Source organism: Hippoglossus stenolepis, chromosome 9, assembly GCF_022539355.2.
Source record: "Hippoglossus stenolepis isolate QCI-W04-F060 chromosome 9, HSTE1.2, whole genome shotgun sequence".
NCBI classification, from domain to species: domain Eukaryota; kingdom Metazoa; phylum Chordata; class Actinopteri; order Pleuronectiformes; family Pleuronectidae; genus Hippoglossus; species Hippoglossus stenolepis.
The window spans coordinates 13,083,709-13,097,942 of record NC_061491.1 but is presented as its reverse complement, the minus strand read 5'-3'; the positions used below and the strand labels follow the sequence as shown (position 1 = coordinate 13,097,942).

The window sequence follows — 14,234 nt, the reverse complement described above, 5'->3', positions numbered from 1 at the left end:
CATCGATCCATTAGGTATTATCTTGATTACCCATCAAAGCATTATACTGGCCCTCACTGCACATCTGTTGTAAGGCCTGAATACCTTTTTCTCAGTATTTTCTTCTTCATTGCTTTATGTAGGTGGAAATCCTCATCTTGAAGTAGCTCCGGTGCAGCTCTGCTGGCCCCCTGCTACCAGTCTATTTGTATTTATCACTCTGTCCTCTACTAGTCCATCCTATGCTTGCCATGGGTCTCTTGTCGCTCTGAGCAAAAACTTCACTTAAGATGTGTAGTTAGTGCCTGTTCCCCTGGCATTTTCATGCAGATTAATTACTTTCCCTGGCTGAAACGATCCATTTTTGTTTGTTCGTGGATGTTTTTAGCTTTTTCTTGACCTTGGGGTGAAGAAAGAGAGAAAGAAAGAGAGGGAGGTAGAAAAAAACCCCTCACCAGTAGACTTATACCCTCAATTTAATAGCCGAGTGAGGTGTTTCTCCAGCATCATCAGATCAATGGAGAGTAAATAGCCCACACTTCTTGTTTCACAGTGCAGTATTGATCTTTTCCTCAGCCTCAGCTTCCCTTTCCCCAGCATCTCGTGTCTTTCAACCCCTGGGACTGTGCTGATTGCCATAGATTGGACAAGCTAACAAGCGCATGATGAGGAACCAGGCTTTCTTTTCTTCTCATAGGCTGTTTCATTTTTTTTTCTTTGTGGCACTGGCATGAACACACACAGAAAGACAGACATACACACAGGGACTTTAAAAACATCAGATCTACACAGCTCAGTGCCATGAAGGAGTATGGTTTTTCTTTCTTGTTCCCTCTGTTGTTCACCTTGTTCTGTCTTCATCTACACTGAGAGGATCTACTGTAGCGGCGCCTGTCTTCGGGATGTTTGCCAGGGCTGAAGGAGTGGAGCAACTTAACTACAGAGAAACTCCGAGAGACAGTGTGTTTCTTCACCTCACCGGGAACTTTATATTTATTTCTTTTTCCAGCTGGCACCGCGTTTGTTCCAGAGTCTTCCATCATCTCTGAAAATATCTCAAGTGGCCTGCGGAGAGCGACATACCCTGTTTGCGCTGGAGGACGGCAGCGTGGCGGCATGTGGGTAAGTTCATTGTCAATGGAGCCGACAGTTTGCCGAAGTCCAAACCTGAGGGGGATAGGAGGAGAGCCGAGGAGGCAAACCCCTCCCCACACACCCCAACCCTCCTGATGTTACTGCATAGGCAAATAAGGGCCAAGGGAAAGATCGAAGGGTTGTGTGCGTGTGTTGGGTACATTGATGAGAAATCATAGGGTATTTAAACTTAGCCTTTTGTGCTTGTGTGCGTGTGTGTTCATTTGTTTGCATATGTGTGGGCACAAGTGTTTGTGTCTCTATTTCTGCTCGCCGTGCAAAGTTGTAATAAATCTTGTTGAGTGCTGGTAAGTGAGGTGCATGTGCTGCTGGGTGGCTCAGAATCAATATGAAGTGTGTTTATTGAATCCAATAGTTGTGTTTGTGGAGAAGGAGAATAAACCAGCTGGAATAAGTGATCAGATTTGCTTTTAAGGCTCATTACCAGCCTCTTGGGCATATAGATCTGCTTCTGAACAGCACAGTGGATTGGACAAGTTTATGCTTGAACACAGCCAACATGATATACTTACATATTTCTGCATCATAGTTTATCATCCACTTAGTAAAACAAATATGGATTTTTTTTTCTTTGCAATCTTTAAATGAGTTGTCTTCAGCAACCAGTTCTGTCTTCATTCAACATCATAATGTGGATGTTACTAAAACTGGCTTAAGTTGGTCTTGTATTTATTTACGTATTTTTCATTTGAGGGTTGATAGTAAGACATATTGTGGATTGTTGAAATTATATTTGGTTCATCCATTTCCCACAGTCATTCCTATTCGAAATGCTATGTTTGTGCTTGTAATGTTAATCCTTTTAAAGATTATTTAGCCCATGGGACCTAAAACCTGTCTTTAAAAGTGAGGATTCCAAGTACAAAACAATGTAATCTGCAAATATCAGATTCTTAGATTAAGAAAATCTGTAATTCGTTTACAATATTTAATTACTAATGAGAAACTTGACTTAGATGGATGTGTTTGTGTGCATTGGGTTGTGAATAATTCTGAAATGTGTAATATCTGAATTACATTTGAGTACCCGTAGAATACTAAGTAGTGTAAATGAAGTAAAGCACTTCAGCAGAAACAGCAGAAAATGCACTCTAAAGATAAAACTACATGGTTTAGTGTGTTATTTTAAAGATGAGTGCTGAGTTGAAATGTTTTTGTCAGGCCTTCTCTGCCATTCAAACACAGCTGTTTACTAATAATCAGGCTTATACAAAGAGTCATAGCATTATTGGACAATGATGAATTCAGTTCAGTCAGAAGTACAAAAAATCATTTTAAATGAATTTGGTTGAGAGATTTCTTTTTATAACAATGAGACAGACAGGGAACATAAGGAGAGAAGCATGCATTAAATGGTCCAGCTGGCTGGGAGTCGAACCAGCAACCTGCTGCTTTTGGACACATATGCTCATGTGCTATGCACCTTTGTGGATATTTAAGTTTGTTCTATCATTTTCACTAAAGTAATCAATACCAAAGGTAAATCACTGTTACCTGTCCTTATTTATTATCTCTTCACTTACGACTCACCCCTAACCACATACACACACACACACACACACACACACACACACACACACACACACACACACACACACACACACACACACACACACACACACACACACACACACACACACACACACATTTCTCCCCCATTCCTCCCTCTCTTCTTGGCTCCCTGTGTTTGCATGTGATATTTTAGGCGACTCTGGGAGGGATGACAGTTCTAACTAGGCCTATTAGGTAACCCTCAGGGTGCCCTCAACACTGATTTGAGCACCATTAATTTTCTATTATGGAGTGCTAAAGATGTGCCCCTGCACAGTCATTCACCTGGCTTATTGAGTCTCACACACACCAATTGTGGACTTTTCCAGGGTAGTGTTGCTGAAGGTTTAGTGCGGCCCTCTGGGGAGCTAATTTATTATTTGCAGATATTGATCTGGCAGGGTAGGCCAGCCAAGCCGTGGCCGATGTTGACTCTGCTCTGGCCTGTGGCGACTTTAACCCTTTCCAGCCTGAAGTAGATTCACAATAAATGGATGGTCAGTGGCTGTCATAACACTGCTATTAGTCGTTCCCATTCCTTTGTCTGTTCAGTGTTTTGTTTAAATTAGGAAGGGATGGAAGTAATTTGCAATAAGGAGAGGATAGATTGTATCGCTCTAGATATAGACCTTTTCCCCTCCTCTTGCAAACAGACAAACAAGCAGACCTTCATATACACATACACACACGTATACACACATATACACACGCACGCTGTCTGGCCTGTCCAGGGGAAATAAAATCACAGTTAAGAGGAAGGAAAACAAATTTAGAAGGTCATACAAAACATTTATCAAGCTGTGGGTGTCTGGTGGGTAAATAACAGAGGGACAGCAAAGGGCATGACTCTTAAACCACCAGATAACCACAGCAGATCATCACACACAGTCTCAAGATTCACTGCCGAGAACGGATATTTCTCAGAGGGTTGCCTTCAGAGCATTTGCTAATATTCTCTCCCCTGTATTGCTGTTTTATTTTGAACATAAAACTGAGTTATTACAGCATACACCCATGTGAGTGAAATGAAAGTTATCATGGAGAAAGACAGAAAAGAGGGAACTCCTACACAGACACTTTTGATAAAATGACATCTTTGATAAAGTGGAAAGTAATGCATGCACCCAATATGTAGGAGGAAACCCAGTGTTGAAAAGGGGAACCCATCTGGGTTTAAACTACCTAGGTTACATATACAGAGCATTTCAGTGCAAGTTGTACATCCCAGACTTTTTACCAAATGAGTCTTAATTTACATGTGAACTACAATGGTACTCGGTAGAGAACATACCTCTGCCAAGGCCCAATATCAGTCTCCTTAACAAGTCTGATTTTTAAAGAAATTAAGATTCATGACCTATGCTCTGGGAAATCAATTGAAATGTTTAAAAATTGAATGTTTCTTGCAATATTAAAGAAAATGAAAAAAAAACACAAACTTGGATCAGTCCCCTGAATCGGATCCGCACCGAAAATGAATTGGTTCTTCCCTCAGCCATTTCGCATCCCCCCACCTTGTTTCCGGTAGTTTTTGCATTATACTACCAACAAATGCAGATGAAAACACAATATTCTTAGCAGAGAAAATAAAGGGAAAACAAGACCAATGAAGTGACTTACATCAAAACAAATAACCCTTGTTAGACTTTACATCGTAACAATCCAATTCAAGCCATCAAGCATCGGTAGTATTAGGATATTTATTAAGACAGACAGACAGTATACTGAAAAGGAAACAGTCCTGCTCTATCCTATGATATAACAGAAAATAAGTTGAGCCAAAAACCAGGTTTCTTGGAGAGATGAACAAGGCAGAACATGGATATTACATTACATACAATGTCATTGTGTGTTTGCCTGTAGTACTGTACATACACACGCGCACACACACACACACACACACACACACACACACACACACACACACACACACACACACACACACACACACACACACACACACGCGGGTTACCACAGGTTTCTGCCCAGGGACCAATAAGTTGCGTCCCACAGGCCTCCTCAAGGCCTTCCTACAACCTCAGACTCAGCTTGGCCTATCTCAACCCTAATTGGTATTTAATGTTCTCACTGAACCTTAGAGGTCAAACAGCAGTGTGTGTTTGTGTGTGCGTGTGTTAATGTTTGTGTTAAGGTGCTGAGCCAAGTGTGTCACAGGGGGTATTACCAAGAAAGGGCAAAGAGGAAAAGCTACAGATTGCACGGCTATGGGGGCGTCCTGTGATGACTGCTGGGTAGCCTGAATGGAGGGTGAATCATGATGGATGTCCAGAGAGGAATTATGGGGGATAATAGACCACCATTTTCCTTTATACTGGTTGTTATGATAGCGTTTTACCTGATCTTTATGGCCTAGAACATAAAATAAAGGTCAGGAAATTTCCCAGGGATGAAAGTGCCTCCAACCAATCCAAATTTGTCCATACTACCTCTGTAAAGACGATTTCATGGTTGACAAGCCCGTCTCTTGTTGAATTTGGCGTAACCTCAGATGTTGGCCCTTATTCATCTTCCATATTCATGTGAATCACTACAACTGAGGTGGAGGTCAAAGAGAAGACATCGCTGATGAGGAAACATGGTGTAGTGGATTTTCCACTGTTTTGCTGCATGGTCTCTGCTAATGCTGTTATGAAAGAGTGGGCAGTCTGCCCATGGAGCCCTGATGGGGAGGAAGACGGAGGGAGGAAGCCACCCCACGCTCCCTTTGTCTCGTTCCATGCCACTTCCAAAACTCAATTGTCTGCCTTCTGCCAGAGACCACAGTCTGTGGAGACGCTCAATGCAGCTGTCTACACTCAGGGAGAGGAAAGGAAAAGGGAAGAAAAGAAGATGACAAATAAAGATGGAGGTGGGCTGAAATACATGAAATGGGGCCAAGTAAGATATTACCCACCATCCCTTCTTTCGAGATTTCTCTGGCATATCATTCAGTGTTTGATCTACCGGGTCAGACGGCTATGAATAAGACATCATATAGGAGTAGTATTTGTAATAATTAGACTGGTTTCATACAAAGAGACACACCTTGAATGACCATAAAGAAATTGTGGAATTTTACGTGCAGTTTTTTTTTTTTTACGTTACATTCTCCTGGTTTATCATACAAAATGTCATTGGATTTACATTCATTACAGAGCCTTGGAACCTTTGCCAATACAAATTGCTCTATATGTAAAAGGAGTAAATGTGGTTCTAAAGCAACACACTTGTCAATAAGCATCAAGCAGCCGTCGCTGATGTGCCTGCTGTCTCATCAGTAATCAGGCCAATCTGCTTTAGCAGAAAATGGCCGTACAAGGCGCAGCATTGATGGAAATGCCTCATTTCAACTTCATGGTGCCTTGAGAAGGCAAAGCAAATCAGCAAATGTTCATGAATTTGACAGCAGACGCGTGGAAATTCTATGACAACTAGTTGGATTCGGTGAGCTGAGTGCCAGCACTTTGCATTAAGTTACACTAAACACTAATTGGATGCTACCTGGCTCGACATCACTAGCAGTTCCGAACCGGATCAGGATCTGGCTCTGACAAACAGCGAGCTCTCTGGTGTTTCTGGCTGATTGCTCTTAGCAAAGGAAAAACTGAAGCGATGATGAGAAAAAAAAAATCCCCTCTCTTCTTCTCTCGCACAAGCCCTCGGCCCTGTTGGCACAGTGCTAGCTTTTTGATTTTTCCTAATGTCCCTGAAATTGATTTTCAGCCATGATTGCATTGCCTCTCAGAGGATAATCAAAGATTTTGAATAATTGCTGCAGTATGACTGTTGAATGGGGAATAACAAGAATAGTGGCTACTTCCCCTCGCTGTCATTTATAGAACAATTTTAGCTGAGCACTACAGTATGACTTCACAACATACCTCGCAAATGGTTCCCAGTTGTAAGCATGACACCATTTGCTTCGCTGGATAAAACTCTTGCCGAGATTTGATAATCACAAAACATACCATGATGTCACAGCTTCGGAAATCTGCTTGGTCTTGTTTTATCACAAAAGAAAAGTATTATTCAGGTAGCTAATATGTAATCACTCGTTATTTCTCTTTTGGCTAGGAGGGGAAAAGGAAACAAGAAATAAATGACTTCCCTTATCCTGTCTGATTCCTACACAGTTGGAGAGAAAAGCTTGATGTCTTCTGAATCCCTGCTACACAAGCCTGGCAACACGCTAGCTCTCAGTAACATTGTCCCTGCATAATCTGGCTGTCATTGATTTAAAAACATCCCGGAGAAGTCGTTTTGTGCTGTTTCTCCTGGTTGCCTCGTGCAAAGGAGACATCAGCATCCTGGAGCCACCCTTTTGTGCCACATTGAACGATGGTCTCTCGTTTAACGTGGGAATGTAACCGGTGTTTGCAGGGGGAGAAACAGATTGATTAGAGGGCCGGGGAAGATTAATAAGCTGCACAGGGCAGTTATGACATACATTGTTTCACACATGCCCTGTAGAGGTGTGACTCCCAAAATGCATCATTGTATAAAATATTGACCTAAAGCATATCATTACTCTTTCTCCCATGTGCTTGCTTTGCTCTCAGAAGGAGGCTTCTAAACAGTGATAGACTATTCTCGCCCCCTTTTTTGAATTTCCATAAAACCTTAAACAAAAAGTATACTGTATGGACTCCAAATCCTGTCATGTGCCGAGAGAGCCGAATCAGGAGCACTAGAGCACAGGGCACATTGTCTGGTGCCAACACTTAATAAAAGTGTCTTTCTCCCTAGCTAGCCAGGAGGAATCTGTCCCTGACAACAGAGCCAGACAAATGAGAGACCTCTGGCAGTGTAGTAGGAGGCTGGAGTGAGATGCAACCTTGAGGAACAAACCGCACGACCCCAGCAACTTGTTTACTTTTTCATGAGGGCCCATTGTTACTAATTTTGTAGAGCTCGGCGCTGTGAGTTACGACTGGAATGAAATTCCTGATAGCATCATGCTATGAATGGCATAACTCCATATTTGTTATTGCTGATTTATTTCACTGAGATATATAAAGTCTAAACCCATTTAACACAATAACCTCAAGCAGTGGCTGACACAGCTCAGCAACACATGATCAAAAGTTAATAAAGTTCACTGATCCACTAGCTCGTATTGTGGAAGGAAAATCTAAGAAACCCTGGAGGCAGCTAAAAAACCCACTGACATGCGGTGTAAATAGCAATGAAGTGAACCCTTTGGAATCACCAGACGCAAATTGATAAATTCCTTAAAAAACTGTGTAAGATCTTAATCTAAGTAACAACTATGAAGAAACAAGCACATGCAGTTCTTATCAATCAATCAAACATGCACTGTGTAGGCTGGAAAAAAGCTCTGTCAACTCCCAGGCTGATGACATTTAACAAAGCTATTTGGAGTCAGGAGTTAATCTGGGCTTTAATCAATGAAACCAAATTGATGGTGTGTGTTAGAGCTACTTTGACTCAAAGAATTCACTCCAGGATTTTATTTTCCTACCTGCAAGAAGCACCTGTTTATGATCATGTTGCTCCTCAAAAGAATCTCCACACAATCCTTTTCATGAATTTATGATTTGCATACAGCTGGAAACATTTACTAAGTTAACTAATATATTTTAGGTTTTGATCAGATCAGTCAGTTAACTTGTCTTTAAATGTCTATAAAAAGGGACCATTTAGTAATTGGGCAACTCTCCCTAGAAGGAGGTGCCCAAAAGCACAACACAGAATCAAGTCCAGATTACAGCTAAATGCTTAAATAAATAATAATAATAATGAATCTATTTTAGACAAATCCCTGATCAGACATGGTGTCCACCACAGAAGAAACCACCGGTCTCCAAAATAATAATAAAAACATCTAAGTCCATCTGAAGTTTGCTAAAGAACATCTTGAAACTCCACCACACTACTGGGAAAATATTTTGTGCACTGATGAAACCAAGGCTGGATTGTTTGGGAAGAACAGCCTGTGCTACATATGTAGTGAAAAAGAGAACTGCATACCAACATGAACATTTTAATGACTCTATCTTTTGAGTCCAAGGGGACACTGCTGTCGGATGTAATAAAACTCCCTGAGGCCGTTCCCGATCTACTGTGTGCAAGAGAATGGGATGGATGTGAGGTCACAGTGACCTTGACCTTTGACCACCAAAAACAAATCAATTCATTCTTCAGTCCAAGGGAATGTTTGTGTCAAATTTGAGGATAATTCCCTCAAGGTGTTCTTGAGATGAGTGGGACTGCTGAATGGATGGACAACACAAAACATAATATCTCCCATCATGGCTGTGGCCAAGCAGTCACAATGAAATAAGGAAACAATCAAGTGTTGAGACTTAGTTTTCTCAGCAAACCGTGTGAAGTTGATCCAGAGAACACCAGGCTCAAACTGCACATAACTCCAGAATGTATATGCCAATTATGATACGATTTTACACAAATATCAAATTAGATAAAATGATGATGATTTATTTCCAAAAGGTCAAAGGTAAACTTCACAGAGACGCCATAATGTTCTCCAAAAAACACTTTTAGACATTATTAAATATCATAACTAATAATAATAATTAGCCAACCACAAATTTCCGTTATATACATGTATTTGTTATCTGAAAAAACTAAAGATGAAGCAGTGATGGGATGTTTGATTCAGAGATTATTTAAAATGAATGGACTAAGGGATATCACTTGGGCTTTACATAAGTCAACAAAACCGTTAATGTCCTTTTTAACTTAATGCAATTATAACAAACAATTGGATTAATCTGCTATACTCCCTTTTTGGAGGCAGTCATGGATTGAAAAATGTTTTGCACAATTTTAGTTTAACTCACTGTTGTAACTGCTAGTGTCATTTCTGTATGAAGAATGAGGTTTATTTCCAATTAGTCAAATAGCAATGTTTGATATTATCTCAAATTAGCTTTCATGTGAGATTTTCTACACTTGTTCTTCCGTGACTTGCTGGAGGCATGGCTTTGTTTCCTTTCTATTTAATTTGCTGCCAACCTGTTTTATTTATTTCTGCGGTTGCAGAAAAATGCCTTTTGACCTTGATGATTACAAAAAAGTAAGTGAATTGAAAAGGCACCGATACCCAGAATTCAATGGACTGGTGCCGCAAGGTCATTCATCTTCTTACCTTGGTACGGTTTCAGTTTTGCAGTGGTCAGATTTTAGTTCCCGCTTTGCTGTTTTCATTATCTTAAGAGGGCAGAGGAGAGCCTTTTAGCAAGCGACCTTATAAACTTCCATTTCCAATTGGGTATGCCAGCACATAGACATACCCACACTCACCACACCATCTGTTATGTGCCCCCTCCCAACCCATGTAAACCCAGAACATGTATAAAAAGTCACTATTTAATGCTGAGGAGAAACATAGTTGCTGCACTTTACCCTCTATAACTCCACTGATGATTTAATATAATTTTATTGGCGGACTCATTTATTAGAGTTTTAAAAAAAAAGTGACATTGTCATTTTGGAAGCAATGTCCTGAGAAACGTCATGGATTTTCTGACAGATGTCGTTGGGGTCTATATGATGGAATCAATTGAATTTATGTGGAAAACAGAAAATAAATTATTTTGAACAATGAACACTACGAACTGGTTCCAGGATGATTTACTGTAAATGGAATAAATTGTAGCCCAAACAAATGTTCTTGTTAAATAAGGGAAGCCTCTGCCACCATGCATATCTATCAATGTTGCCTTTTCTATTGCAATGCACCATATTAATAAATATATAGACAATATACAAATTAAAAAGATAACTGATTCCTGTTCTCGGCTGAGATGCACCTCGTTTTACAGCTCATTGCCCCTTTCCCTCTTTGTCTCCACAAGCCTGGACTTTCTCACCCACACACACACACACACGCACACACACTCATGCATTATAGCCATATCACTTATGACACCTGTAAAATATGGCGCTAATGATGTCTACTGTGGATGAATGGCTGAATGAACATGCCATAGGTCTATATAGCACCGTGTTCACCTTGGGGTCACTCATTCGATTCAGGGTCTGCTAGGTGGTGATCAGAAATCATTTCCATCTAATGGTGGAGAAGAGGAGGTGAAAGCTGGCAAACGGCATGTCAATGGTCCCTGGGCTCTCAGGTCCCTTCATAATACAGAATAAACCATTAGAGCCACCACTGCTTCCTCCACCTGCTGCCGTAGTGCACACATTTAGCGATGGTTGTGGTCTTTATGTATGAGTAAGTGTTCCCATAACAAAAGTGAGTTTATCTGTTTGCTTTTTATCTTGGTGACAGATCATTCAATCACGCGTTTATGGTCGCACCGCACCGTAATCTTTTGTCTTTTGTACGGTTAGGAAACCATTTCTGGTTGCTGAAGAAGAGTGTTTTATTACACTGGGCGGAGATGTCAACACTTTAAGATTACTCTCTGCAGTGGACTCGTGGATACCTGTAAAAATACGATTTCGCTGTCACGTCACATTCCCAGCAAAATGTAGTTTTATACTCCCAATCGCCAATATTGTTGTGTAGTTTGTTCCCTGTCTGTCACACCACTGTTCATGTCATCCCAAAAAAATCTCTATTTTTCCTCCTAGAAATATTATTTAAAAAAGACGAATGCCATAATTGGATTTGCAAGCTTGTCACACAATGATCTCTAGATTAGTGTAAATCACATAAATATTTTATGTTTGTTTATGTTCGTAACAGTAATTGCATTTTATCGACCTTTGTCGGTATTTGTGAATCTTGAATAATTAATAATTTGTTGCAAGAGATCTAAAACATTAATGCTTGTGTATGCAGTAGTATTTACTGTGTTTATTGTGGGGGGGGGAAAGTGGTGGAGGACAAAATAGAGGTAAGGCGACTGCAGGGTGAGAAATAAGAGAAGCTTATTTGGGCTCTCCACTTTTTCTCTGCTTCCATTTAAGCTCAGCGAGGCTGGTGTGGGGCCTGAGTATGTGAGGCAGGAGAGCAGGGAGCACGGGGCACTGTGTAGGCCGAGGCTCAGCATCTGCCAGCCCAGACGGTCCGTGGCTTGTTCCTTTTCCAGCACATCCTTATGTAATTATCTGTGATAAACCTCTCTGCAGTCGAGCCACAAATCCACATGTCAGAGAACAACTCTGAGAAAGCCCCATGCCATGAAGATTCATGAACACGCACACAAACACCCTCACGTGGACGCACAAATGTGCATTGTTACACGCCTACTCACACAAACAAAACTTTGGACTGCAGGGACAAGGGGGTTTTGTCTTTTGCAGGCAGAGGATGGAGGGTATAATCCTGGCTTCCACACTGACACTCAGCAGAGTTCAGCAGACTTCAGTGGTTCCTGTCGTGCCCAGCACTTTCCCCTCTCAACACTAAGTTCCTTAAAGTCCCCATGACAAAGAACCTGCTGATACTCTCTACTGTGTCAGAACTGGCACTACAAGAAGTCCTGCCTCCACTTTCAGGCTGTGAACAACTTTTGACAACTCAGTGCTCCGCAGACAGAAGAGAGGGTTATTTTGCTCAATATGTTATGACCTCCTCTCCCTCTCCAGTCTCCCCTAATGCTTACCTCCGAGACATCGTTCATATCGTTATAATTAGCCGTCAATGCATGCACATTGTCAAGATAATCATATTTTGTACCACATTTTGGTACAAATTGGGGCACAAAAATGAAGAACAATGGCCTGGTTTTGAGTTCAAAGAAATAATAACCATATTATTCTCTTGCCATGGCTTTTTATACAAGGGTTCTTGGATCTTCGTTTTGCTGTGTATTATCTAGTCTGATGCCAGCAGAACAGGGGCAGGGGATGACAATGGAGTGGTGTACTGCGGAAGACTGAAGGCTGTGCCAGCAGGATAAGAGAGTGAAAAACAGAGGAGGGTGGGGGTTTCATTAGCATAACTAGCGGGATGCCCAGAACCTTTCTGGAGTGGCATGTTTACGGCACCACGCTTGGCAAGAGCACACTCATTTTATGGGGTTTATTAAGGAGACAAGGGGAGGCACAAGCAGGATTTGGGATATTGTCGATGTGTGTGCGCGTTTATGTGTGTGCTCGCATGTGTGTAAGTACGAGTGTGCGCTAGTTTTTTATGCGTGTTCGGGCTGTTTTGTTTGCATGTGTGGGGTCTGAGAAGGAGGTGTGCTCGGTTTCAGCGGCTGTGTGGCGGCATCTAGCCTAACTACTTTTACATGTTTGTATTTTGGCTTAAGTGCCCTTTAAAAGCAATGAAATAGAAAGTGCATTCATAAGCCAATCCTCCAGAATAATCCCATTTCAGAGGAGCAGAGAATGGGGCTCTTTGTTGTGCTCTGGCTGCTTTCATCCCTCTGAGGTCATTTTCACAGAGCAAACAGGGAGACTCATTATCAACCTGCACCTGAGAGGTCAGAACCTGAACCCACCCACCCCCACCCGGCCCCCACAGCCCCCGCAGCCGTGCCTCCGCTCGCTGCTGCCCCTGCTCCGCATTCGGGTTTATTAGCGCAGAACATCTTTTCCAGTGACTGAGCTTGCCCTTATTGTCTACAGCGGTCAGGGTCAAGTCAAGGGCGCTCAGCCTAGATTGGAATCATTTGTCACATGGTCTCGGACTGGAGCTGATTTCAGCCGAGACCGGGGTGAGGAACACAGCGGTTCCAACACCACCTCTGACACAAGGAGCAGAGGAGAGCAGCCACTGGACTACGCAGATGGCCTCAGCATATTACACAGCACCTGCTTGGCAACAAAAAAGCCCCATCTTTTATCCTTTTTTTTTTTTGCTGGCAAATTTAAGGGCAATGACAGGGGAGAGTGGCTTCAGAGCCTCAATGGAACATGCTCTCTGGATTGTCAGGACATGTGCCTTGCAAGTGTTTTAGCCATTTCTGGGACCTTTGTCTCCCTTTGACGGTCCAAAATTGCCTCGTGTGTGACTGTGATAATGACTACACCTTTTATGTCTGCAAAGAGTTTTTTTTTCGGCAGATGACTTCCTAAATGATGTAAACCATTCAAAGTGTTGCAATTTGGTCTGGGAGCACAGGGAAGGGCTTTTTTTCTCCTTCTACCTTCATTGTCAGCAGGAGCTTGCTTGAACAATGGATCGTGCTGAGGTAGCATGTGGAAAATGACTTTAATACACCATATAGAATGGCTTATTGCTTTGGTCAATAGGACCGCAGTAAAGATGGTGTATCCTGCCGCTTGGGAAGGTTAGACCTGTCATAGGGCCACAGTGACTGATACCCAGACCCTGCTTATGAGGTCCGTAATAGGTGTGCATGAGTGCGGGGGGACAGACTGACAAGCAAAGTTATAAAGGTTACATATGACACACATCTTGCCATTAAGCCTTAGATTAGTCCATATTTTTTCTTATTTTTACATCTAAGGCTATTTCATACATGGCACAATAGGATGTCAAGGTGGCACTAAAAGTGCTACGCCATGAAAAACTGTGAAATAACAAATATTAACAGAGCCCTGAATCAAATAAACAATATGTTTTCCGCAACCTAGTGAGGACAACGAGTGGAAATAGTGGAAAAACAAGGGGAAATGAAAGA

At 41.8% G+C, this 14,234-nt stretch overlaps 1 protein-coding gene across 1 annotated transcript in view; it reads left to right on the top strand.

Annotated features, from left to right (window-relative positions):
* Nucleotides 1-14,234, top strand: part of LOC118115277 (ultraviolet-B receptor UVR8-like) — a 304,574-nt gene that overhangs the window by 77,852 nt on the left and 212,488 nt on the right. Inside the window, exon 5 of the mRNA XM_035166348.2 lies at nt 989-1,101. Within this exon, the coding sequence (XP_035022239.1) occupies nt 989-1,101 (113 nt within the window). The remainder of the gene's footprint in view (nt 1-988; nt 1,102-14,234) is intronic.